The sequence below is a fragment of the Corylus avellana genome, chromosome 2 (assembly GCF_965113065.1).
Source record: "Corylus avellana chromosome 2, dhCorAvel1.hap1.2, whole genome shotgun sequence".
In the NCBI taxonomy this organism is placed as follows: domain Eukaryota; kingdom Viridiplantae; phylum Streptophyta; class Magnoliopsida; order Fagales; family Betulaceae; genus Corylus; species Corylus avellana.
In genome coordinates, this window is record NC_142491.1 from 2581493 (window position 1) to 2608106 (window position 26614).

At 32.7% G+C, this 26614-nt stretch overlaps 3 protein-coding genes across 5 annotated transcripts; 1 reads left to right on the forward strand and 2 right to left on the reverse strand.

The window, feature by feature from the left end:
• Positions 1-7282: 7282 nt before the first annotated feature.
• Positions 7283-14785, reverse strand: LOC132180975 (ubiquitin-like-conjugating enzyme ATG10). 3 transcript variants are annotated; one of them, XM_059594015.2, is made up of 7 exons: positions 14473-14785; positions 14211-14395; positions 14079-14116; positions 13901-13997; positions 13634-13727; positions 9051-9148; positions 7283-7535 (listed from the first exon to the last, which is right to left on the reverse strand). In XM_059594015.2, exons 2-7 carry the CDS (start codon positions 14367-14369, stop codon positions 7338-7340), a joined length of 684 nt encoding a protein of 227 aa, XP_059449998.2. In that variant the 5' UTR covers positions 14370-14395; positions 14473-14785; the 3' UTR covers positions 7283-7337. The 3 variants fall into 3 exon arrangements, with proteins under 3 accessions (XP_059449998.2, XP_059449981.2, XP_059449990.2); XM_059593998.2 differs by having other exon boundaries at positions 13634-13733; XM_059594007.2 differs by having other exon boundaries at positions 13634-13733; positions 13901-13984; positions 14069-14116; positions 14473-14784.
• A 2640-nt stretch (positions 14786-17425) lies between these two features.
• LOC132173993 (rust resistance kinase Lr10-like) lies at positions 17426-22875 on the reverse strand. Its single transcript, XM_088513733.1, has 4 exons — positions 22119-22875; positions 21918-21968; positions 19988-20011; positions 17426-18580 (listed from the first exon to the last, which is right to left on the reverse strand). Exons 1-4 carry the CDS (start codon positions 22801-22803, stop codon positions 17469-17471), a joined length of 1872 nt encoding a protein of 623 aa, XP_088369859.1. The 5' UTR covers positions 22804-22875; the 3' UTR covers positions 17426-17468.
• A 71-nt stretch (positions 22876-22946) lies between these two features.
• Positions 22947-25323, forward strand: LOC148587187 (rust resistance kinase Lr10-like). The gene is made up of 3 exons (XM_088513568.1): positions 22947-23843; positions 23964-23990; positions 24076-25323. The coding sequence occupies exons 1-3, from the start codon at positions 23159-23161 to the stop codon at positions 25185-25187; spliced, it is 1824 nt and encodes a 607-aa protein (XP_088369694.1). The 5' UTR covers positions 22947-23158; the 3' UTR covers positions 25188-25323.
• The last annotated feature ends 1291 nt before the right edge of the window (positions 25324-26614 follow it).

Genomic DNA, 26614 nt, shown 5'->3' on the forward strand with positions numbered 1-26614 from the left:
TTTGCCCACCCTCAGCCACAGACAAGAGGCAACACTCGCAAGTAACACCAAGACGTCTGGTGTGTTTTTACTTCTGCCATAGTTACAACTTTTCAAGCTTTTAGGGTTAGGTTAGATGAAAAGAGTGAAGAAGATGGTGAAAAGATGACATTTACTAAACGCACCGTTTAAATTACTTTTCTAGTTTTCTTTGTTTGACTGTGTGGACCACGCTGGCGTGCAGTTAAGGCCAAGTCCCTTCTTGCTTTTAACGTGTTGGTGGGCTTAGAAAATAAAAAACAATGTGTAGTACTGGGCCAACTCTAAAAACAAAAGTCTATATAGTTAAAAATAAAAAATAGAAAACGTTAGTCCAAACAACTTTCTTTTTTTTTTTTTTTCCTCGAAATCAATCCAAACCACTCCCTGTGTAGCAGCACAACACATCATACAAAAAAAAAAAAAAAAGCCCTAAAGTTCTATAGGTTTCCATAGATAAAAAAGCATTTACAATGAGCTTTTTATATTTAGATTTTCTTTTAAAATTTAACAAAACTTATGAAAACACTAATTTAACAATCTCACTTCTCTACTTTATATTTAACTCTTGTCATAGATGCTCTCAAAATTCCAAAAATTCAAGTTTAATAATTTTTAAGCTTATTTTTTACCCTTCTCTCTCTTGATTGGTTTACAACTAATAAAATAATAATATTTAACTAAAGTAGAAAAAGATACAGAGAGTTTGATGTTTGACTCATTTTAAAAGTGACTCATCTAAGATGTTAAATTAAAAACAAGAGACAAAAAGGCATTTACAGTAAAAAGTAAAATCACTAATTGCAATTTAGAATTCTACAAAATTTTAAAGTCTTTCTTTTAGTCTGTCAATTTTTTTTTTTTTTTTTTTTTTTGAAGCCCTCAACCGTTCGGATCAATTGCTTTTTGACAATTTTCTTTTCCTAAAATATTTTAGTTATATAATCAAACGTTAATATTGATTAAGTTTTTATATTTATATTGCTCAATTGGATTAATTATTTATGAATATATATAGTTTTTGTTACAGATTTTAATTGTATAAAATATGTAATTGTAGTTACCTAAGAATATGAAGAATAACAATAATTTTATTGACCTCCAATCAAATTCTAAATGAGCTCATATTGAAATAGATTTGGCAAATCTATTAGTAGATGCTTTCTTTAAAAAAAAATTCTGATTAATAAAGACTAAATTCTAATTAATAAAGACTAAATTCTAAGAGCTTGACAACATAAATTGTATTTTATATATATATATATATATATATATATATATATATATATATATATATATATATATAAATTTTGTTGAATTCTTTATTTATTTCATTAGTTATACTTTTTCAAATATTTTTAATTAACTTTTTTTTTTTTTAATTTCATTCATAAAATAAAAAAAATAAAAATTTGACCCCCATCAACCAAAATCTTGCCGCCGCCACTGGATAAAGCGGTTATGTAATTTTACTAAGAGTATATTAATATACATATTTTGACATCACACTAGCCCAAAAGCTTAAGCTAATGGGCTGCGTCCACTTTTATATATAAGAGAATCGCGGCATTGAGTATTCGTATATAGCAAGCATAACCACAATCTAGCTTCTGTCAAACTCTTCACTTACACAAATGCGGTTTAATTTTTATTTTTAAAATTTATAAAAGTATTTTTGACTTATTAAAATAATTTTAATGTCATTTTTTTCCTTTTTGCAGGATTGAAGAACATTGAAAATTTTTAATAGTTTAAGTGGAACATTGACCAAATTAATAATTTGGCAGAACATTGACAATAAGATAGTCTACCATATATCCTTTACTCCTTGAGATAGAAATCTTACATGCTAATATCCGACATAGTCCACTGTTGTGACAAAGAAAAGAATAACGTTGATCAGCGTTAATTTGGAATGCTATGGGTCATGGGGTATGCATTAATGGTTAGCGATGAGAGTACCTATAGTAGAGTATTTTTGACATATTTTATTTGAATTTTATTAGTTAATTAGGTTATTTGCATTTAAATTAGTATTTAAGAGTTATTGTTATGGGTTTGGCCTAAAGTCTGTTAAATTAGGATTTTTGTTATTTAATAATGAGCAGTCAATTTAGGGTTAAAGTTTATTTTACCGTGTCTATTTAAATACTCTTTGTACTCCTATGGAGATTACATTATGATTAAAGAAAAAATATGTTTTCTTGGAAACATAATTGTTCTTTTCTTCTTGGTAGTGAGATTCTACCAAAATTCCATTGTTGATCGGTGAGCCTTTGATCAACGTGGTTTATTTATCCTTTTATGTTATTCTTTATCTATTTTCAGTTGTTCTCCTTTCATCCTGCATCATCTCCTTTGTGACTTGAACTCACGATATGGTGTTTGACTCTGATATAAGATGATACAAATCTTGAATATAATTTACTCTAAAAAACCGACTTATAGAAAGAGAGTGTCATAAAACTTATATACACACAATTAAAATTAAAATTAAACTTATATACATACGATCGTATAATCAAACACAAAGATCGTAACAACTCACGTAACCAAAAGTTTCAAATATCTCGCGGACTCGCGCAAACAAATAAGATCACATAAAAGGTGTCTCTTTTGGCCTTGCATTCACCGTAGTCTCCATTCTCCTCCGTGATGGGAGGATTGCTGTTTGGAAAAGATATGGACCACCATAATGATTTGTAATCCGGACCAACAAACAAGTTGCTCCTAAGAACAAAGAAAAAAAAAAGTTGCTCCTAAGAACACGAAAAAGGAAAAAAAGCAATAGGAGGGTGGACCAATGAAATACCCGGAAAAGTATTACAAGAAAGGATTAGGATCCCCTCCCATTATTGGGAGAATTGGAAAATCTCCAACATTTAATCCTGGCCATTCATTTTTATCCAAAAGCTCATACGATGTTACATGTTTCACTTAAATTAAATAATAAAATATTAATTAATTTTTAAAAATTCAAAATCAGAAAAAGTTGGTGGGTCTCTGTGGGGGCTGTTTGGAATTTGGGCTAGTATAGAAGAAAATAAGAATATTTGATATAAAAAGTGAAAAAAAATATTTTTGTTTTATAGTGATTTTTTTTATTTAAATAGTAATAAAAGATGATTGATGTGATGTAAAAAGTAATAATATTGAGAGTGAAATTTGAGATGAATAGTACGTGGCTTTTTTTTTTTCTTGTTTTTTTCATTGGCAAACAACCCCATTGGATCGTTACTGTTTAGTGACCTGAAACTATAGCAAAAATTATAGCAAGATTTAATAGATGTGAGAAAAAAGTAAAAGTATTTGATATGAAAATGTAAAGAAACTTTATTTTGTGGTAATTTTTTTTACTTAAATAGTAATAAAAAGTAATTACTGTAATGTAAAAAGTAAAAATATTTAATAACTGAATTTATTTTATGAATAGTAATTGGCACTTCCAAACAAGCCAATAATGGCAGTGTAATTCCAAGTTCTTTTTTTATTTTTTTCTTATATTATTTGTTTTTGCTCTGCATGACCTGAAAAATGGCAGCTTTTTTTAAGTTAACATTTTGCCATTCAATTTAACGTGCCAAACAATTCTTCTTTTTTTAAAAAAAAAAAAAAAAAGAAAAAAGAAAAAAAAAGTTAACCTCTTTTTAAAATTATTGTCAAACAATTTTCTTTATTTTTCTTTTAAAAAAAAATTCAAAATTCATTTTTACTTTATATCACATTAATTACTTCTTATTGCTATTAAAAAAAAAAAAAATCTACAATAGAACTCCAAATTATCTTAATGGAAATCACATGAAACTCATTTGTCGAGAAGATAAACAGATAGTTTAAAATTTATTTCGAAAAATAAATTTTATATGGAAAAAAGAAATGATAAAAAGAAAAAAAAAAAAAATCTTTCAACCATACAGATTAAATTGCTAGACAATAAATTATTAGAAATCTCAATCATGCTTTATGACTTGAATTGGTATTTGGAGGGTTTCGGTAACTCAAAATGTTTTTAAAATTATTAAAGAAAAATACTTCTCTTTTTTATTTATTTATTTATTTATATCATAGCACTGTTTTTATTTTAAGCACAAATTTTTTTGGTACATGTTTATATTTTTACTCTCTGTTTTACTATACATAAATGCGCACCCATATACAGAAACTATATGTATTTATGTGCTTATCTATAAGTTGGGATAAAAAAATAAATAAAAAAAACCATAGTTCCTATATAATAAAGAAATATGACAAAAGATATTTTGATTTCAATAATTATTACATGAATAATGTTATTTACTAAACTATTATATGACTATCATACAATTTGATGATGTTAGCCCTTTGGACTAGCACTTGTAAAAAATAAAAAAATAAATAAAATAAAAAGAACTAATTTTCAGTGCAACGTTTGTATGGTAGTCTACTCTATATATATATATATACTGTAGCACCTCAAAAAGTTAGTCACACATTGAAACACATTGAAAAAATGAATTGTTTACATTCAGTAAATCATAGAGGTGTTAGAATTAGCATACTCTCTAGTTCATTTGAACTAGAGAATATCTAGTTAATTATAGTGGATGAGTATTTTTGTTCAATCAAAAAGTGGAAAGACAAAAATACCTCTCAAATAGAATTAACTGGATACTTTTCAATTTATTTGAACATGAGAGAATCATGTGCCGAGGTGTTATGGGTGTTAAGTTTTACATTGATTATTTATAAGTAATTATAAAAAGCTCAAATTGTAACTTAATTACATATAGATAAATTACACTTTTATTCCTCAAACTATCAACCAATTTGTAATTTGATCTCTAAAACTCAAACTTATAGACTACCAATTTGGCTGTCTTTGGCAAAGGAGTGGGCTGGATCGGACCCAAAATTCCAAAAATTTCTTTTCAAAATCAACTCCAACATTCTTACTTTTTACATTACATCAATCACTTTTTATTACTATTCAAATAAAAAAAATCACTATAAAACAAAATTTTTCATTTTTTTATACAAAATATTCTTACTTTTTTCTCTTACATCAATCAAATCTGATACAGTTCCGACACACTTCCTAAGTCCACTTCATTGCCAAACATAGCCAAAATGTTTGGGCACGATAATGGTGCTCTGACTCTAAGTCAAGTCCTGGCCTTAATTTCTTGTATGTTTTACTTAGTTTTATTATCTCCATCTTCTCAACTTTCCGTATACTTCTTGATTAGGACCCATTCAATTATTTGTTAATTTGCATGGCTTTTCTATTACTTGTACCTCAAGGCTCCGTTTTGATTGCTTGGAAATGAGATAAAACACAAATTGCCATTGAATTTGAATAAATCTCCAAGAAGACATGCTCTACTGATTTGCATTTGTTGTCCAGGTTCTTGGAAAGATCATGAAGGTTGTAGAGAATTTTGATTTCTCTAGCAAAGGCTGCCTTGAGTTTGTTTTATGTATCTGATATTAAAGAGAAATGCGAGAAACTGTATTTTCATTCTACAATGCCGATGTGAAAAAGTAAAGATTGATTCAAAGGTTGGTTGGGACTATCACGTTAGTATTGTAAGATAATTGTGAAATTAAAATGTAGTTTTCTGTAATACTCTTATTTGAAACCTTGCTAAGGTTGTGAAAGTGGACAAGAATTCGCTCTATTTCATTTTAAATGGAAATGAGCTATTTCCGAATCAATAGCTTATTTTGTTTTATTAAACTGTGTATACGATGTCACATTATTTAAAATTTTTAAATAATGTGACAATATATTTACCACATGGCTCTATATACACCTTTGAATTGAATGAAACAAAATAAATTATCGACCAAGAAATGACTCTGACTTTTCGTGGACCGATTGCCTCAAATTATCATGATGATACAAATTTCTCTTTAAAGCTTGTTTGGGATTGCGTTAAAGAACGTAAAAAAATACTTTTAATGCCTAAAAAACTGTGCCAAACAACAATTTGTCATGTTTAGTAAAAAAGTTTATACTTATTTGACTGTTTTACTCTAAAAATGATCAAAACTCTTTTTTTTTTTTTTTTATAAAAAAAAAAAAAGCTTAAATTTTCAACACAATCTCAAACATACTTTTAAGAGAAATTAGCCCCATATGATATCACCATCTAACAGTCTAGAAAATTGATTCAATAGCATTTCTAAAGTGGTGGCCCCATAAGCACCAAAATAAAGGGTTGGGCCAATATTAAATGGGATTCTAGTTCACAATAACCGCCTACTACTAGTTCTTAACTTCCCATAAAGACAAGGACCCACAAAGCCCTTGACTCAAGCAAGCCGTAAAGTCTACTTACAAAACATACTTAAACTCACACCTACTAAATAAATTAGCTATTAAAAAAATGTTAAGAGTACTAAATCTTTTACTAACGGAGGCTTACTAAACTTATGTGTAGTCTGTATAGTCTATTCATTGGAGAAAAATAAAACAATTAATTAAGAGAAATGTAACGAGTACCAATGATTGAGCTACATAGTACATTTCATCCCCCAACTTAGTGAATTGGATGTATATTTACACAATACAAGGTTGTGGTGTTTATTCTTTTTAAGGCACTCAATAGGTGACATCGTTTATTTTTATGCAACAGCATGTCCGTTCCAGAAACACAATACTTACAAACATGGTTATAATTGTAACTAAAGTGAAGGAATTTTATACCATGATATCTTGTGTTGTGACTAAAAGCACAGATAAAGGCTATCAATGATGGTAAATCAGTGATCTCAAAGAATTCTCAAAGTGGTTAGGCAAGTATTAGGGTGAGAGTGCCTATGGTTCTGACCATCTAAGCTTCTCATGTGTAGCTTCTAACAAGCAGTTATTACTATGGTCACACCCAGATAGAAGAGCTCAATTTTCCAAGACCCACATTCATTTGTAACCACCCATGTAAGTAATTCAACTGCCTCCATCGTGCACTTTCTAATCTTCCCCTATTTGCTTTTCTTTTGAGCACCATGAATAGTCCCTTTTGCCATCACCAAGTGCAAGAAATGGTGCATGTCTACGTTACTGAGCACGTTCTCATGCCTTAGATCTAGCAAACTACACCTATTTCTTTTATTTGTTTGTTTCTTTATAACATGCAATTTTTAGGGACATTTTTTTGAGAAAATCCTACCCATTAACTGGCTCCTCTCATGATCCCGCAATTTCATCCATTAAAAAACTAAAATTAATACCTTTTCTATTTCATCATAAAGAGGGTTTCCAGTATGTTCATTTAGTGGAACGTAGAAAAAAGAAATCATGTGCAGATATAATCAAAGAAACTGTTATCAACAAGTCATTATGGCTGATTCAGCATTTCAAGAGGAATTCTAAGACCAACCACTTGCCCAACGACTGATAGCCATGAAAGCAGATAGAGTTCAATTGTCACTCCATTTTTAGCCACAGAAACATCAACATGAAAAAGCAGCTTCATCCACTCACTTGTCCCACATGGATGTAATTTGAACCATGGCCTGTTCAAGTATGGATGCTCCTAAATTGAGAAAGTCAATGTTGTCAAAGTTTTCTCACCGCTTTAAGTCAACACCAAAGGTATAAATAGTAAATTCTTCATGAAACATAAAGCTCTCACAAGTAAAGTTGACAAGCGATGATTCAACATCTGCTTTGCATACAAAAGCTAAGCATAGAAAACTACACATGCAAGATGAATACAAGGTTCTTCACTAGATGCTTCAGTCTAATGATTCATTAAACATAATTAGACAGCAAGAACCATATTTACAAGAAGATATACGACAGTAGTTTGGTTTCACTGGGAACAACTAAGTTGATGTACAATATGATTACTACCAGAAGTCTTGTCCTGATTCATCAGAATATCAGGGATCTGATCTGAGCAATGGGAGATTCTATGGAATAGATGCACAAAATCTAAGTAAAACAGAAGCACCATAACCAGGACAAAAAAAAATCTCAAGGTTGATGTTCATATTTTAGAAGCCTTGTATATTTCATTACGTAGGCATTCATTTACAGTTATTTCACCTTATAAAATGTACTTGCACTCATCCTCCCTACATTGCAGAGTGTCCACTGCTACAAACTCATCCATGTACAACATATATATATATATATATATATATATATATATATATATATTGCCTCATCATGACCAAAACTTTTTCCTTCCACAAATATAAGAAAATCCCCAGCATCACCTTCACAAGTTCGCCACCAATGTTCATGGCCTTAGTCATGACTACCACAACCATGGCCACTGCCACCACCCTCAAACCCCTCCCAACAACTGTAAGAAAAAAAAAATAGACAATGGTAGGGCCCCAAATCTAAAGATCGAAACTAATCTAACCCAAGCTTATTTTGGTTTAATTTATCTTTGGCTTTTTTTGGCGATCAAATATATTCCAGTTTACTTAGAAACCAACCAAATTTGATTCAGTTTCAGATTTATCCCAAACCTTATCCAAACTGAACCGTACACTCCTATAGTCCTATTTGTTTTTTTTTTATAAGTTACACTCCTATAGTCCTATTTGTATGGTAGGAGTAACCTATATTACGTGTCAACCATTATTATGTCATATAGATTATGCCGCTCAATGAACCAGCATAAATACCTTTATCCATGCAAAACACAAAGCAGCAAATGTACAGACCTATGACATATATGCCTATGGCATATTTTATGTAATATAAAACTGAGCACAAAAGTGGCATTCAATGTCAACTTGAGATCTACCAAAAAGCTTATGCTAATTTTCTAATAATAAATAGGTTAGATCATGCTCTATTCTTGGGAAAGGTAAAAGCTTGTACCACCAGGTGCCCCCACAACCTTTGATAGAGATTGCATGACAATTTGATTTAAGTTTCATAATATCCATTGAGAAAATATAACAGCAGTTCTGTGTCTTAATCCAAATTATAAAAAGCACATATATTACTATCACTTATGATCATAATAATCATAACAGAAACCCAAAAAGAACACCAAATTAAGAGAAAATTGGAACAAAAAACATACCTCCTGGGTTATGAACGTCCATTTTGAATCCAACAATGCTTTCGCAGAGTGAGCAGGAAGGTCTTTTTCGATTGCATTAAACCCTAAAGGTTCTCCATCTATATAATTGAACAACATCAATGCTTTGTTGGAGCTTATTAACACCATTGTAGATATAGATGTTAAAAATGCTTGCATTTTGTATAACCAGTATAGAACAACTTCACAATCAGACTAGATCAAAATGTAGTATATTTTAGCTATACTTTAGCCACATAATGGTAGATCTATCAAGATCAAAGTTAGATAGCAAGTCAGAAGTCAGACCTGAACTTCCAACATATTCACATACATAGATTTTGGTGGCCTCTCTCTCTCTCTCTCTCTCTGTGAAACTCACACTCAAGAAGCATGCCTCCCAAGGAGGAGCAATTAAAGACATATCAGATATGTTACCTCGCATTGAATCAAATGAATAGATTTCTGTCCAGATAATGGCAGGATTGTGTTTAGAATCCTATGTTTGCTCGTAAACTTGGGACAAACAATTAATCATCTTTTACTTCAATGTTTCATCACTAGAGAGTTAGAAGTGTTCTCATTATGGGGAATGGAAATATCGGACCTTTAATAGTGTTGAGCATAGGATGATGTTGTTCCTTAAATTTTCAGTTTTGTGAGGATTGTATGATTAGATGTCTGCTGTTGGCAATGTGTCTTCTCCGTTTCCTTTCTTCATTCGCTTGATTGTATGAATTTCGTATTGTAATTCATTAGAGAATTTTCTTGTTCTTTTTGCCCCCTACTTCCTAGGTGGCTTCTCTTGTATACTTGTGTACATGGGGCCACCTTACGCTTTTAATGAAATTTCGATTAATTAAAAAAAAAATCATTAGGGGATTATCGTATAAACTTCCTGTATACATGAGAGAGAGAGAGAGAGAGAGAGAGAGAGAGAACTTGAAAAAAGACAGGCTCACAATTCTCCTCTAGATGGGTCTGAACCATCACTATACCAGTTATATTATGCTTGAATCTTCACGAAGAAAATGACAGCTTATTTCATTCATTAATACATTCAATAGCCTATATTCATTTAATTGAGATAAAGGTTTAATTGAGTTGAGTAGATTAATAACCTCCTTCAGTGGTTCAAACCTCTATGCAATACATCAAATGATGGAAGCAAGTCCAGTCAAACCTTTTTTTTTTTTTTTTGATGAATGAGTAACTTTTCATTATCTACGTATCTATGTACAAAGAAAGCTTTAGCAAAACTAAAGCAACTTTAGCTTATATACAAACCAACCCAGAGGACCAACAAAAAACAAGGCTCAAAGAGAAAACCAGAAACTATGCAAAAATAAAAAATAAAAAATCACACCAGAACCCCATGTAAACCCCAAGCATTACAAAGAATAACATTGCCTTCAGTTTTCTAAGTCCAGTCAAACCATTTTTTTTTATATAAGTAATCAAAATTTATTAAGAGCGAAAGTGTGCAACCCAAGTACACATGAAGTATAGAAAGAAACACCTAACTAGAAAAAGACAAAAGATCGAGAAACAAGAAAGTCTACTAAAACTAAAACAATGTAAAGTTTATTTCCAGCATGGCAAGGATTCACATAAGGAGAAGAGTTCATCTTCAAGTTTAAATTTTCAATCCATGCAAAATTCAATTTACATGCTCACATAAATATAAAAGTGGATGAAGGCAGCAAAATGCCTCTCTTTCTTCCCCTCTAACTTGGATTTCCAAGATTCCATAATAGTTAGAAATGCAGATGGAGAATTCGAAGTAATCCTTGTCATCCATACATATTTCACAACTTGTTCCTGCCTGATGGCTAGGTGTTGCATTATTTCAATGGTTCAAAGTTAGTTTTAATCATGACAAATGCACAACATGAGAATTAATAACAGGAATTTTTTTTTGAAATAAAATCAGAAAAATGGGGGAAAAAAAAAAGGCTGATCATCACCTAAGAATTCGGAGCATGAATTTTCAATTCCCAAGATTTGAAAATGTTCAACCATAAATTTGACTAGCATCCAAAGATGTTCTAAGAAGCATCCTTGGCCCCTAAAATAAAATAAAACAAATAAACCAAGCCAACAACTTTCTAACGCAAATAATAAGAGTCAATACTTGCTAATGTAGCCTACGGAGGGTGCCGATTAGGCCCCACATCAAAATTAACCATATTTCTGAAGAATTTTGATCTTAAATCTTGCTCTTAAGGGAGCTTCTTTCTCCCTGCAACATAACTTTACTAGTGCAGCACAACAAAAAGAGATGGCAAACTTTGAACCAGAAGAAGAAAGAGGAGATGATGGAGCTAATAGTGATGATTAGCAACTATCTCAAGCACTCTGGCAAGTACTATCAACTTAAAAGGATGAAGAAGACTGGAAACAAAATAGCATATTTCAAACATGTGTAAGATGCAAGAGTCAGCTAGTACTATGGTCATTGATAAGAGCAGCTGAACCAATGTTGCGCCAGAGGATGCTCAGGGTTTAAAAACTTAACACATGCTAATCCTTACAAGGTTGCTTGGGTAACCAACACGAATTTAAATATCCATAAGAGATGTTTGCTTGCCTATCTGATTTGCAAATTCATAGATACAATGCAATGCGATGTTTTTCCTCCAATGGTGTGCTTGCTAGGCCAACAAAAGAACATAGCACTGTGGGTTCGATATTACATATTTCTTTCCCAGCAGCCTATTTTGAAATTTTTGCCTAGAAGAATCCCAAATTAGCATAATGGGGTAGTTGAAGACTTAGCTAGTAATTATGAGGAAAGTATTTCATTTTTTAAATGAAAGTTTCCCAGAATTACTTCAAATAGGAGCTAGTTACTAAAGATGATAGTTCTTTGCTTTGAAGGAACTTATGGGTGAAGAAAGTCAGTTACTTCTCCCTGGCAGCTGCTGTCCATTAAATTCCTCGGATCTAATGAGCTGTCCTACTTACTTTTCAATGAAATGTGAGTAATTCCTTAAGAAGTAACTTTGGCTACAAAAGGATGTTACTTGAACTCTTTTGGCAGTGAGTCAATAAATTGAAAGTTGAGTTGCTTTATTTTTTATTACATATCTCTTTCCCAGCAGCCTATTTTGAAATTTTTGCCTAGAAGAATCCCAAATTAGCATAATGGGGTAGTTGAACACTTAGCTAGTAATTATGAGCAAAGTATTTCATTTTTTAAATGAAAGTTTCCCAGAATTCAAATAGGAGCTAGTTACTAATGATGATAGTACTTTGCTTTGAAGGAACTTATGGGTGAAGAAAGTCAGATACTTCTCCCTGGAAGCTGCTGTCCATTAAATTCCTTGGATCTAATGAGCTGTCCTACTTACTTTTCAATGAAATGTGAGTACTTCCTTAAGAAGTAACCTTGGCTACAAAAGGATGTTACTTAAACTCTTTTGGCAGTGATTCAATAAATTGAAAGTTGAGTTGTTTAATTTTTTACTTTGGAATCCCTTCCCTCCTTCGTCTCTTCCTATCTAATCTTCTTTCTCAATTCTCTTTCTTGTTGATATTCTCAGCAGTTCTTTCCTTCTTTCCTGCTGCAATTCTTAGAAATCTAATCTCTTTTTTCTCACATAATTGATCCCAAACAAAAATATGATTTTTTCCCCTCTTTATATCCCACCTATGATTCTATTTCTCTTTTCTAACCTTCGCCACTCAACCTTCCTGTCAAGACAATCTTAGAAACAATTAATTAAATGATGTCCTGCATCATTCTGTATCCACATTTTTTCTTTTCTTTTAAATATAAAAATAAAATAAAATAACTTACCACAAAAAGAAGACATCAAAAAGTGATCTAAGGAAGAGGGATTTAAAGCATTCCCTGAAAACTCCTTATGGATCAACCAAGAATAGAGAACCAAAAAGTGAACACACAATAAACTTGCAAACAACCACCAGCAAACTCATTGATTGAAATAACAAATCTGGCCAATCTAACTAATGTGGATGCATTTCAATCATTTATAGAAGTATGTCGAGTTAAAACAAACTATACTGTGTTTCTTAAAAAGAGAAAAATTGAAAGACGGGATGCACATTATGTCAATGAAAACAAGAAATAAAACACAACAAAATCCTATTACCATACATGTTTTTTTTTTGATGAGTAAAAATGTATATATCAAAAAACCCAAAAGGGCGCAACACAAATAGACAAGGGGTATAAGAAGCACCCAAGAAAAACCCTAAGCTCACAAGGAGCACCCACAAGAGGCCGAAATAGATCCAACCAAAGCCCAAACATAAGCTCACATACTTACCATACATGTTATGTGGTACTAATGACCAAATTTATGAAGGTGCTTGTTTGTGGAAAAAATTCTCTATGTACTTAACATTATCAAAGACATAATTGGTTTCTGCCGGACATAAATAAGAATATGCAAGCATTTCTTGTATCATACTGTCATTTGTGCGTGCGTCATCCATACATAGACATATATGTGTAAATATATCATACTGTTGTGTGTGTATCTATGCATGTGTGTGTGTGTGTGTACATATATACTCTGCATTCTGTTTATGATCTGATTAAATAGAGATGAACATACCACTGTAGTAAGCACGAAAAAATAGCACTGGAACTCTGTATGAAGCACTATATATTATATGAAGATCATAGTAAGGTACTTTGCTGCAATTGCTCTGGACCTTGCAATAAGAGCAAGATCTGATCAATGTAGTAAAAGAGACAAGAATCAACAGGTAACAGAAAAACATGCAACTTTCATGAGCGATATCTATGTGTCCTTTAATACACTTCAAGATTGATATCAAACAAAGGAATCAGAGACAAGGATATCAGTTAAAAGACATACTAAGGTGGCAATATCAATGAGCTCCTCTTTCTCGGAGCAACTTGTCTCTTCTTTCTGAGGGCAACTTATTTCATCATGTTCTTCCTGTGCATAGCAACTATAATAATGCTAAGATCAATCGACCAATTAAATAGCTAGAACTGCTTCATTATAACATCAAGGACAAACCTCAATTGACCTGAGAATTATGTTCTCCAATGATAAGTATCCTTCCACCTAAGAGCGAGAGAGAGAAGTAAAATAACATCAAGTATTGAAAACGAACTGATTGTAACGGAGGGAGACTAAGAAAACGGTTGACAACACTAACATCATGAGAAGCTGAAGCACCCCAAGGTTGTTTTGGACAAGGGACCCATGACCACGGAGGGAAAGTTGACATAACGCTTTTCCATTTCTGCATAAAAGCACAAGCAGCAAGACGAAAATCGCCTGATGAGAGGGTTCCATCCCATGATAAAATATCCATGACAGCTCTTTTACAGCTGTTACAGCCTGAAGGGAAAAAGCAAAAAGATATTCACTTTCAGAGTTGAAATTATATAGGTATGCACTAATTTGGGGAGAATCACCTCAAACTCGTTCAGATCGGCGAAAGGACCGTGTGGAACAATTGCAAAGTACCCAGTTCGTTTGAATCACTTTTTTCACTGATTAAGGGTCCAAGGACGATGGCGTTGGCGAGAACAGTCGAACGGGTCCCAGACAGTCGAGGGGTGAACTCTTGTTTTGTTTCTCTGCAGCTCTGTTTCTTCTTTACTTTTCTCTCCGCAGGTGTTCAGGCCTTCAGCCTCTTCCTTTTTCATGTCATGCGCCGAGTCATGAGGGGATAAATTCCTCGTCTTTTGTTCCACGCACCTCCCCTTGTCTTTAATTTTCGTGGCTCATTTAAGAGACAATTTTGGGGAAATCAAATTTGTTGCCCTTGTTCTCATTTAAGGCACAACTTTGGATTAAGTCTAATATGTGTACATAAACTTTGTTGCCCTTTTTCTATTTTTTTTTTTTGTGTTTTCCTCTTAGCCAAAGAGTAGGTCGGGAAGACCAACTATAACTATCCGACCTAGGCGTGATCATAGTAGAACCCACCCGTTGTACACTACTCATGAGGGGCCTAGACAGTAAAAACCACTGACGCACACTTAAGACTAGCTGAGCCACAGTTTAGTCCAGTCCCACTAGGACATTACTGGGAACCAATGTGACTAATACTAATCAGGCTTTGCGGAAGAATGCTTTTGTTCTTAACTTGGCAACACTATTCCTTGTATTAATCTATCATTTAAGCTCAAGATCAATAATTAAGCAATATTGGCAAAATCAATTGTAAAAGGCAAGATTAGTACAAAATAAAGATGATAATGCTTAATTTAATAAAAAAAATTGTGCACATTTAAGTAATTATCACAAGGCCACTTCCACTAAGGCCTAAAACAACCGAAAATAAGGCCAACTCCAACTAAGGCCCCAGAGGAGCCCAAGAAAAGCTCCTTTAATGTCTCATTTCTCTCCATAACAAGGTATGCCCAAAACAAACACTAGACTTCTCCCCATATGAGGATCTCCCTGTATCTCTCTCCATTTCTCCCCTCAAGCTCAAAGATATTGACTTGGACATCTGAGTGGCATCGGTCTCATGACTGAACGAGTTTTGGATCTACATTTATGACTGGATTAATGTTCTTGGCCTTACACTTCTACATCTCCTCCTATATACTGCAATAAGTAAAAAAGCAATGGAATTTTCAGTGAAGCTTCAGTGTCATAAAATTGCAACTTCATTTGGCAGAGGTTAAAGGCATCAATTTTATTCACTGGTTGCTGTTATTACTATTCCTATATCTCTATTTTGCTATCTCTATGGAAAAGAAGACCATGATTTCAACATGTGACATCTTGTAAACTTAATTAGTCGTGCTTTGAGAATTAATGTATGTGTGCATGGCATTGTACATGAGGTATTTATGATTTAGATACTTAATTATGATAAAAATGACGCTTTTTTATTTCGAGTCATTCTTGGTGGTACTGATTCCTTATGAGCATTTTCCTTTGAAACATGCGACTTTGAGGAGAATCAAGTTTTCAAAACTTGGCGATGCATCGATCTTTGAAAAAAGTGCCATATGTATATTGGAAAATTAATTCTACTACCATGTGAATCATTTTTGTTAGAACAATTTTCTTGTGCCAAATACTCGATTAAGTTGGACTTGCAAAAGAGGAAAACCTGTTGAGGGTGTTGGCAATGGATTACTCTGATGCTTAAGTTAGTAATGTTTGAGACATGAAATAGAATTGATTTGAGCAAAAGTTTTGAGTTAGGAGCCTAAAGTCTATTTTACCTTGCTTGGACTTAGCTTTTATAGTGGTTCCGAAGTAACTATCTTCGTATCATGTTCTAGCTTTTCCGTGTGAGTACCTCCCATGATGGCTTAGGCTTATGCACCCTGCAGCACCCATTATTTCATAAGTTAAAAGTATATTCCATGTAATGGATTTAAGCATGGTCGTTGTCCTTGGAGCACACTTTATTGGCATAGGAGTGCTACTTTGGTACGATAGGACTAGGCCAAGAGATCGGTTTCGGGCTTTTGTATGCAGGCTTTGTGGGTCGTGTGGGTTTGTCGGCCCAATTTCAACAGTTACCCCCTCATTCCCTTATCCGATGTGACTAGTTGTATTACAGAAATTTTTTGAAAGAAAAATCAAGTGAGCTAGTTGTAAGGTGAAAAAATGGAAATGACCTAAACCGCACACTTTTAAAAAGATTTTGGAGGTACATACAATCGCCAACTCGAAATGTTAGAGGATGTTCATGTGGGAATTGTAAAAAGGTTGCAAATGAATCATTTGATGCCAACCCCCACATCGACAATTAAATACAAGTATGAGTTGAAAAATCCAAGGGTTAGCACATTTTATTTTTTGACCAGAAACCATATAGCTTATGCCCAATGGCTAAAACATCAAATACAAAATAAACTAGGCCATTCCAATAGGTTCCAAGTGCCTTTATAAATGGACCACACACATAGAATATTGTAAAATGTCAAAGTCATGAAGCTCCCACGTCTTACCACGCCCTTCATTTTGCAAATATACTATGACAATTATTGTTGTCAAGACATGACATTATAGTCTACCATTTGATCAAGCACTTTCCTTGAATCAATGCACACCTGACACTTACATCAAACCCAAAACTCTCTAGGGTAAATTTAAATATTTAACCATTGTTTTAACATTCCATGCCTTCAAATCTTTCAAAGAAACAACTGCTCAAATAGTTTGTTGGCTTCCATATTCAAGAATAAGAGTTCATGAATGTCAACAATATTATCTCCAAATGACAAGGACTAGTCCCATCCAATATGTGATATTCACAAAGCAACATATTACTAGTGGAGAATGAAGAATAGCAACATAACTTCTCAAACTTAAAAGCCAATTTTATTGGTCAATTATGAGAAAATAGAATCGAACATGAAAACATAATGTAATAAGGAGATATATCTTAAAAAAAAAAAAAAACTCTTATTTGTTACACATAAATTTTAATTTGCATTTAAAATTGAGATGATTGACTTGATTCATTTGATTCATTCAAATTCTCACCACCATTTGTCATGGTACTCTCTAGTGATGATAGGAAAGGCTTGGAAGGCATTTGTAAGCATTCAACTTCTCCTTCAAGCATGTGCACAACTTTGGTCATTGAAGGGCGATCACTAGGCTTCATTTGTATACACCATAATGCAACAATGATCATCTTCTTGCTTATTTTCTTTTCCTCCTCTGTGGCATTTTCCATTTCAATGTCATTTCCGTCGTGCAATTGGTCATAGACCCAAGTAGGGAAGTATATTTGGCTTGAGTGTTCTGCAAATGCATTTAAGTTCTTTCTTCTACCAGCCATTTCCATCAATAACATTCCAAAACTATAAACATCAGCTTTGTAAGAAACTCCTCCAATGTTTTTGTAGAACAACTCAGGAGCCATGTATCCTAATGTCCCTCTTGCAGCAGTCAAAGAAACAATGCTGTCATTTACTGGATACAATTTTGCTAGTCCAAAGTCAGAAACCTTGGGAGTAAAATTCTCATCAAGAAGAATGTTGTGAGGCTTGATATCAAAATGTAAAATCTGCATGTCACATCCTTGATGTAAATATTCAATCCCACGAGCTACTCCTAGAGCTATATCATACATTTGATTATAGCTTAGGAGTGTGCATTCTTCTGACAAAAATATAAATTTATTCAGGGAACCATTAGGCATTAACTCATATACTAGAGCCCGTTTTGATCTTTCAACACAAAAACCAATGAGTTGCACTACATTAACATGGTGAATCCTTCCAATGGTTGTAACTTCGCTTATAAAATCTTGTCCATTAGCTTTGGACTTACCTAACATCTTTATAGCCACATGACGACCACTTCGAAGCGTTCCTTTAAATACAGTGCCATAGCCTCCTTCACCCAATTTATCCTTGAAATTTTTGGTAATCTTCCTAATTTCGGAATAAGAGTACCTTATTGGCTTGAGGTTATTGTGACTTTGTAGAAATTCTTCAACAACATCATACATTGATAAATGCCTCCTCTTCCATTTATACATCAAGAATGCAATCACAAATGGAGTCCCCAATATCATTTTTGCTGCATGGAGCACTCCTACGGAAGAACATCACCAAAATGGATTGTAAGCCAACACATGTTGCATTGCTGTAAATCTTTATTTATTTATTTTATTATTATTATTATTATTTTGTATAGTTAAAGCTCACCTAATTGCCTTTTAAAGCCTAGTAATTAAGTACAATACTTGTTATCTTTTAGAGTATTCCCAATGGAATAGCCAAATGTTACTTTTATCTAAAATGACTCTTCAAATGTTTAAAAAACTCTCTACATTGGATTAGCCAAAAGAAAATGTAAAATTGATATTTGATTGGAAGAGCTAAAAAAAAAGCTAAATGTAGCAACACTTTTTAAGGGAACCATTTTATTTTTTATTGTTTCTCACCTGTTTTCTCTTTTTCCCAAATCTTTTCCTACTTTTTCTCTGCATGTTCTCTTTTTCCCAAAACTTTTCCCATTTTTTCTCTCACATGTTCTCTTTTTTCCAAAACTTTTCTCACTTTTAATAATATTTAAATGATATAGATAAAAATATAGCTAATAGGATGTAAATGCATTTAAAAATTCATTAGCTAAACTAGATAAAAATGAGTTTTGATGAGCTATTTTACATAAAAATTTGGCTCTTCCATTGGGAATGCTCTTATGGGTAGTAATTTATTGGGAAAAGTCTACATAACCCCCTCAAACTACCACCCAATTGACAATGTCCCCTTCAAACTTTCAATTATGACAATGTCCCCTTCAAACTACCAAAAATTGTCAATATTCCTCCCCAATGACGAAACTACCCTTAATAAAATAAAAACAAAAAATAATAAAACTTCTAGAAAAAACCTAAAACTAATATTTTTTTTAAAAAAATCCAAAGGGTAGAGAATTAAAAATTAATAAAAAAAAAAATCCTGTTTATAAGAAAAAAAATAAATAAAATTTCTATTTTTTTTTTGTTATAAAAATTTCGTTTTATAAATTTTTTAAAATAAAAATTTCCGTTTTAAAAAAAAAATATTCGTTTTTTTCTTAAAAAAATATTCTTATAAAAAAATTAAAAAATTTCATTTAAAAACTAATTTTTTTTCTTTTTTTTTTTTAAAAAAAAATTGTTCTTTTGAAATATTTTTTTTTAAAAAAAATAATAAGAATTTTTTTTTAATTTATAAGGGTATTTTTGTCTTATTAAGAAATATATAGGGGCATTTTGATCTTTTTGTTAGTCTTGGGGGGATATTGACAATGTTTTGGTAATTTAAGGAGGACATTATCACAATTGAAAGTTTGAGGGGATATTGTCAATTAGGTGATAATTTGAGGAGGTTATGTGTACTTTGCTCTAATTTATTTTTTCATTTTGGCAAATTCATGCTTTACATCCTAAAGAATGATATGCGAAAAAGGAAAACAAAAATTAAAAAAGATCGAAGGAGAGAAGGTTCTTACCCCAGTTGATGGTCATATAAAAACCTCAGGCTGGCAATCTAAATATAAATAATAAAACCAATTTTTAAGTTTCTTAATGGAATCTCAAACATACTCTAACCCTCTTTAACTCTCTTATCAAGCAAACATTGGCCTGGAGAAGGCAACTTAATTAAGCTATTTTTCATTTTCCTCATTATTTCATAATTAATCTAAATAAAACCTAAAAGTTTGAGACCATCCATTTTGATCCTCAAGCACAAAATGGATAATCGATCAAATATTTCTATGTAATTGTGTCATTAAATACTATGTTTCTGCTTGCAAATAACTTTTTGAGATTGAAGACTCACCTCCGTAAGGACCGTAATATTGATCATATCTTCCAAATTGTGCTGTTTTGACAAAGAAAAGAATATATAACATGTATCAGTGTTTGGAAACAGAATTAAAACTCAGCATTTCTTTTAAATTTGAAAGTATAGTATTAATACTAACAGTGTATTCGGGATTGCGTTGGAAAATAAAACTTTTATCTATAAAAAAAAAGTTAAAAAAAAAAAAAAAAAGCAAAAAAGTACATCAAAGAAATGCTTCTTAAGTTCTTTTTACCAATTTTTGCTTGGCACAATTTTTTATTCACTAAAACCAAATTTTAAGCTCCTTAATGGAATCTCAAAAATACTCTAACCCTCTTTAGCTCTCTTATCAAGCAAACATTGGCCTGGAGAAGGCAACTTAATTAAGCTATTTTTCATTTTCCTCATTATTTCATAATTAATCTAAATAAAACCTAAAAGTTTGAGACCATCTATTTTGATCCCCAAGCACAAAATGGATAATCGATCAAATATTTCTATATAATTGTGTTATTAAATACCATGTATCTTGCAAATAACTTTTTGAGATTGAAGCCTCACCTTCACCTACGTAATAATCTATTCGTCCTCGAGATAGTGCTGTTTTGACAAAGAAAAGAATAACATATATCAGTGTTTGGAAACAAAATTAAAACTCAGTATTTCTTTTAAATTTGAAAACTTAACATTTATTTTAAAGTTGAAAATAGAGTATTTGTTGTATATATATATTTTTTTAATGCAAAGTTCAGTAATAACATCACATTGCAAGGGAAAGAAAGAAAAAATAATCAAAATCAAAAGAGATAAATACGTTCTTACCGTATAGGCTGTGTAGCAAGCAGTTACTTGGTAGTCTTATTATCCACCAAATACCTACAACAGGGAAAAAAAAATCATTAATTAATCGAAAAGGTAACTTGAATAATTTTAAAAGTCTATGACCTAATAAAATTGCATAAACAACTTTGGGCTTGGGCCATGCTCAACAATAAATATAAATAACTCTATAAACCTCTAGACTTTAGGTAGCTTAGAATTGGAAAAAGTACGTACATATACACTACTCGTGAAACTATTACTTCATTGTTAATGATTCCTCTCAAATTATAAATTGAGTCAACTTAAAAAAAAAAAAAAAAAAAAAAAATTGAATCAATGTTCTCCTAAACAACCAAAAATATCATTCCCAAATAAATTATATATATATATATATATATATATAAAATAAAATAAAAAATGCAAAACCCAACACTAAACCTATCAAACACGTACGTCCTTTTTTACACCAATTAAACTCGCCCTACGTCTCGAGTCAAAGAAGTCAAGGAAAGAATTATAGAAGAAGTTGCACAGCTGGGCATGTGGAAAGTGGTTGGCAAAGAAGAATCCAGAATTACATAAAGAGTCTTGCTCTTAAAGTAGGGACTAGTGGTCCCAATAGGATTAATTAGGATATTGGCTCATAAAGCAAAGAGTTCTCGTAGGAATAATAAAGGACTTATTGTCCGATTCGATAGAAGTAGAAGTTGTATTTCAATTCTCGTTTAAAATAAAATATTCTATCATATATCCTTTAGTCCGAAGCTTACCGCTTAATACTTCCCGTATACGTATACGTATACGTTGTCCGAAGCTTCTTTCTGTGACAAAGGAAAGAATAACGTCAGCATTTGGTATTTTAGAATGGTTAGTGATGAGAGTGAGAAATCCAAGAATTAAGAAAAGAAAGAAATATAAATTTAATGGTTAACATATGTTAGGGCGCATGCATTCTTTTTTTATATACGCACCTTCTGATCGGTACCAAGAAAGCTCAAAATTCCATAGGGATTCATTGTAGAAGTCCTTACAAGAAATACTTCGTAAGTCTTGTCGACCATACCAAACATCTAAATTAGATGTGAGAGATATTTGGTCTACTTGGCACAAGTCCCCCAATTCCACTGCACTCATACTATAGGGGAATAGAGCATATCTATACCTTTTGGGAAAATACATCCCATCATCCTCATCATCATCAACGCAAGCAGAAATGTTTAAATGATACGAAGAATTCACTGGCTTTTCACAGTTGACGAATACCACACTCGATGTCCTGGGGAGCGGAAATAGATCCCCTGAACTGAAATTAGTTTTGTCTAGAAGATAACGAGGGATGAATGGGTGATTATCCTTTACAAGACCTGAGTCGACAACTCGGATTGTGTAGTTGTCGTAACCGATCTCCCGTACGTAGTATCTTCCACCGTATAACTGCAACACTGTTTGGTTGTTCTCGCATGAAAGAATATGCCTTGGATTGCTACAGTTTTTTGGATTGCTGGTTAATCCAAACGGATAGCTTATGTTACGAATACTGCCGCAGGAAGAAGCAGGACAGTGATGATCAGGCTTAGCACTAGTACTGCAACTTTGATGAAGTAGTAGGACAACAACAACAATAAGGACCGAGAGTCCCATGTTTCCTCTTGCCATGGAGAGAGATCTAGAGAGAGAGAGCCAGAGAAAGAGAGAGAGAGGGTTTCCACATTAAACCACAGCTAAAAGCCTTTTATAAATAATGTACATTTACAAGGCGTAAGCACTTACGTCATATAGATATTTGAAAAATAGGCATTTTATAAATTAAAAAGAAAGAAGAGGGCATTTGCGGTAACAATGGGAGTGAGATGGACTTAAAAGTTAAAATAAGCCATTGACGTCCAAGTCCTTGAGAAGTTCACCCGAAATTTCCTTGAACACAGTGAGAGGCAATCACTGGAGAAATCCAAACTATTTAAGAGGCTGAGAAGCAATATTGCTGAGAGCAGAGATAGAGATTTGCTTAGAAATGGTAATCTCATACTTGCTCTTGTTTCTGGCTTTCAACATAGTCGACGTTGGAGAAGGCCAAAATGTGTGCGCTAATGAATCACGGTGTGGAGGCCATGGCCCAGCCATCCGATTTCCTTTCCAACTTAACACCCAGCCCAATGACTGTGGGTATCCTGGGTTTACTCTCTCCTGCATTGATAGAAAACATACGGTTCTCGAGCTGCCCATTTCAGTGAAGCTTTTTGTCAAACATATTGACTACAAATCTCAGGTAATTCAATTGTATGATCCAGATAATTGCTTTCCAAGCAAGCTTCGGTGGCTCCATTTGTCTTCCTCTCCTTTCCGATTCAAAGTCGAAGACCCTGATTATGGCCTTTATAAATATGCCTTATTCAATTGTTCCTCGAGATCAAAAGATATGGATTACCAATATGATCTGATCTCTTGTCTTAGCGACCATACCTACCAAGTTTACCCTGCGACTGACATCACCGCATCCCTCGTATCTTGTACAAAGATGTATAATCTTGTATCAATTCCAGATGGTATAATACTCCATCATGATAAATATGTCCAATTGGAGTGGTCCACTCCAGATTGCAGATACTGTGAAATGATCAAAGGCAAGAGATGTGTGAGGAGTAATAGCAATGGATCAGAAACTCCTCAGTGCATTTCTATTTCTACACATACTCATGGTATTCTATCTATCCAATTCATTTCATCAACCTTTCTCCAATTAACTTAATTAGTTGTCCGTTTATTTATGTTTTGAAATGTATATTAATGAGAAGCTGAATGTGTTAAATCTTTGATAGGTACATTATCAAAGTCAGCCATTGTTGGTGAGTCATCTATTTTGGATGGGTATTTGAAATTCTTCTTCTTGTGGACATGGAAGTTATTGATACATGAATGTTTATGGTGCAGGTGTCATCTTAGGGTCATTTCTACTGCCATGTGTCTTTGGTCTCTACTGTTATTATTCTTATGATAAAGTAGAAAAAGAACATCAAGCGAAGGTTGAAAAGTTTTTGGAGGATTACATAAATTTCAGACCTACAAGATATTCATACGCGGATATTAAAAGGATTACAAATCAATTTAGTGAGAAGTTAGGCGAAGGAGCATATGGAACAGTATTCAAAGGAAAGCTTTCCAATGAAATTCATGTTGCAGTGAAGATCCTTAACTCTTCTATGGGAAATGGGGAAGAATTCATAAATGAAGTAGGAACAATGGGTACCATCCATCATGTTAACGTGGTTCGCTTGGTTGGGTTTTGCGCTGATGGATTTAGACGTGCTCTAGTTTGTGAGTTCTTACCAAATGATTCTCTAGAGAAGTTCATATCTTCAACAGCCACCAAGAACCGTATCCTTAATTGGGATAAGTTGCAAGATATTGCTATTGGCGTAGCAAAAGGAATTGAATATCTTCACCAAGGGTGCAACCAACGAATCCTCCATTTTGATATCAAACCTGGTAATGTTTTGCTAGACCAAGACTTCAATCCAAAAATTTCTGATTTTGGTCTTGCCAAGTTGTGTTCGAAGGATCAAAGTGCAGTTTCCATGACCACAGCTAGAGGGACTATAGGCTACATTGCACCTGAAGTGTTCTCTAGAAATTTTGGAAATGTATCTTCAAAAGCAGATGTTTATAGCTTTGGAATGTTGTTACTTGAAATAGTTGGAGGGAGGAAAAATGTTGATGTTACAGTTGAGAACACTAGCAAAGTCTACTTTCCAGAATGGATCTATAATCTCTTAGAACAAAAGGAAGACATACGAATCTATGTTGAAGATGATGGAGATTCTAAAATTGCAAAGAAACTTGCAATCGTAGGAATCTGGTGCATCCAATGGCACCCAATGGATCGTCCTTGCATGAAAAATGTGGTTCAAATGTTGGAAGGAGAAGAAGATAAATTAACTATGCCTCCTAATCCATTTGCCTCTGCAGGCTCCATAAAAACTAATGCAAATATTCCTACGAAACGTCTAAACCTTGAGTTGGAGGCCATTCCAGAATTAGAATAATTGTATGTGAACTTGGCATATGTAATAACTTTATAAGTTGCAATAATATTGTAGTCTTAGAACTTATTAACCTTTTAGTCAATGTATAACCAATTCAAGGATTATAAAAAAAGTGTGCGCTATAGTTGTTTTCTTTTTCCTATTTTGTTCTTTTAGCTGCTTTTTTGCCTGTCTCAATTGTCAGTGTCTTCGGCCACCCCATGGCCCTTGGGGGCGGCCGTACCACCTCCAAGGGCCAAATAAAAAAATAAAAATAATGGGTTGATCGTTGGGGGTGGTCGAACCCCCTGGTTGGCTATTGGGGGTGGCTCAAGCCAACCCCTATCCATTCTTTTTTTTTTTTCTTTTTTCTTTTTTTTTTTAATTATTTAATTATTATTATTATTATTTCTTATCCTTAAATAATTTATTTTGATTTTTTTTTATTATTATTAGGACACGTGTCTTATTTGTGGTCCTAAGATTTCTTTGAAGAAATCCTAACGATGAATTGGATATTTTCTAGTACATTGTAGACCGGAGATGATTCGGATCCCATCTTTAGAATGAACCAAATATCAAACTCTCAATATATTTTTTAATTTTTAATTAAATATTATTTTTTTTTATAAATTTTAAACAAATTACTTTAACTGCAATATTATTGTAGATTGATTTCTTGTTTTGAGAGATTTTGGAATTTAAATACAGTTGAAATTAACTGATTTCTCGTTTTAACTGTTATGAATTGTTTGATTTGTACTATAATGAGTCACGAACCAAATAAAGTTTGGTAAGCCTTAATGAATCATTGGTTTAAAATTAATGAACCAACTGATGTAGTGAATATTAAAACTAAGGGCGTTCGAATGACGATCGACATTAAACGAAGTATTGGAGCATTAAAATTAAAATTGGGTGAGCTTTAAAATTAAGGGAAAATACACTTTACTCCTTTAAGTATCCACGCATTTTCTAATATGATTTTTTTGTGTACAAAAATATCAATAATAAAATTAGCCACTTACAATAGATCGAATCCTTACTGGATAATCTATATTGATGACTATAATGATAGATGAAACTTTAACTGGACTTTTTGTATCACGTGAAATTTTCATACCATACAAAGAAATATCACTTTATATCACATTTTCCCAAAAAAAAAAAAACACATTAAAAAAGAATGCCTTCCAAAAAAGTATTAACAAACATTTTTGAGACCATTGAAACAACAAAGTATAATAATTTATACCATTTGATGAATTATAAACACTAGAACATGACAATTTGCAGGAAGCCAAACAAGAATGTCTCCATGTGAGATATATAGGACGCTGAAATGGTAAATTTTTGAAAATTTCAGACAGAACTATGATTAGTGTCAAACCCATTTAAAGGGACTGTTGATAGATAGATTCCTGTGAGTTAATGTCCGACCACTCACG

Excerpts from the sequence above, each read along its gene's own strand:
- LOC132180975 (XM_059593998.2), bottom strand. The coding sequence starts at position 14,369 with ATGGATATTTTATCATGGGATGGAACCCTCTCATCAGGCGATTTTCGT. Across the intron at positions 14,117-14,210 it reads GTGCTTCAGCTTCTCATGAT|GTGGAAGGATACTTATCATT; the intron begins GTTAGTGTTGTC and ends TCTCGCTCTTAG. Across the intron at positions 13,998-14,078 it reads TTGGAGAACATAATTCTCAG|TTGCTATGCACAGGAAGAAC; the intron begins GTCAATTGAGGT and ends GCATTATTATAG.
- LOC132173993 (XM_088513733.1), bottom strand. The coding sequence starts at position 22,803 with ATGGCAAGAGGAAACATGGGACTCTCGGTCCTTATTGTTGTTGTTGTC. Across the intron at positions 21,969-22,118 it reads TTCTTGGTACCGATCAGAAG|AAAGAAGCTTCGGACAACGT; the intron begins GTGCGTATATAA and ends CCTTTGTCACAG. Across the intron at positions 18,581-19,987 it reads TTATATGACCATCAACTGGG|GAGTGCTCCATGCAGCAAAA; the intron begins GTAAGAACCTTC and ends GTTCTTCCGTAG.
- LOC148587187 (XM_088513568.1), top strand. The coding sequence starts at position 23,159 with ATGGTAATCTCATACTTGCTCTTGTTTCTGGCTTTCAACATAGTCGAC. Across the intron at positions 23,844-23,963 it reads TATTTCTACACATACTCATG|GTACATTATCAAAGTCAGCC; the intron begins GTATTCTATCTA and ends AATCTTTGATAG. Across the intron at positions 23,991-24,075 it reads ATCAAAGTCAGCCATTGTTG|GTGTCATCTTAGGGTCATTT; the intron begins GTGAGTCATCTA and ends TTTATGGTGCAG.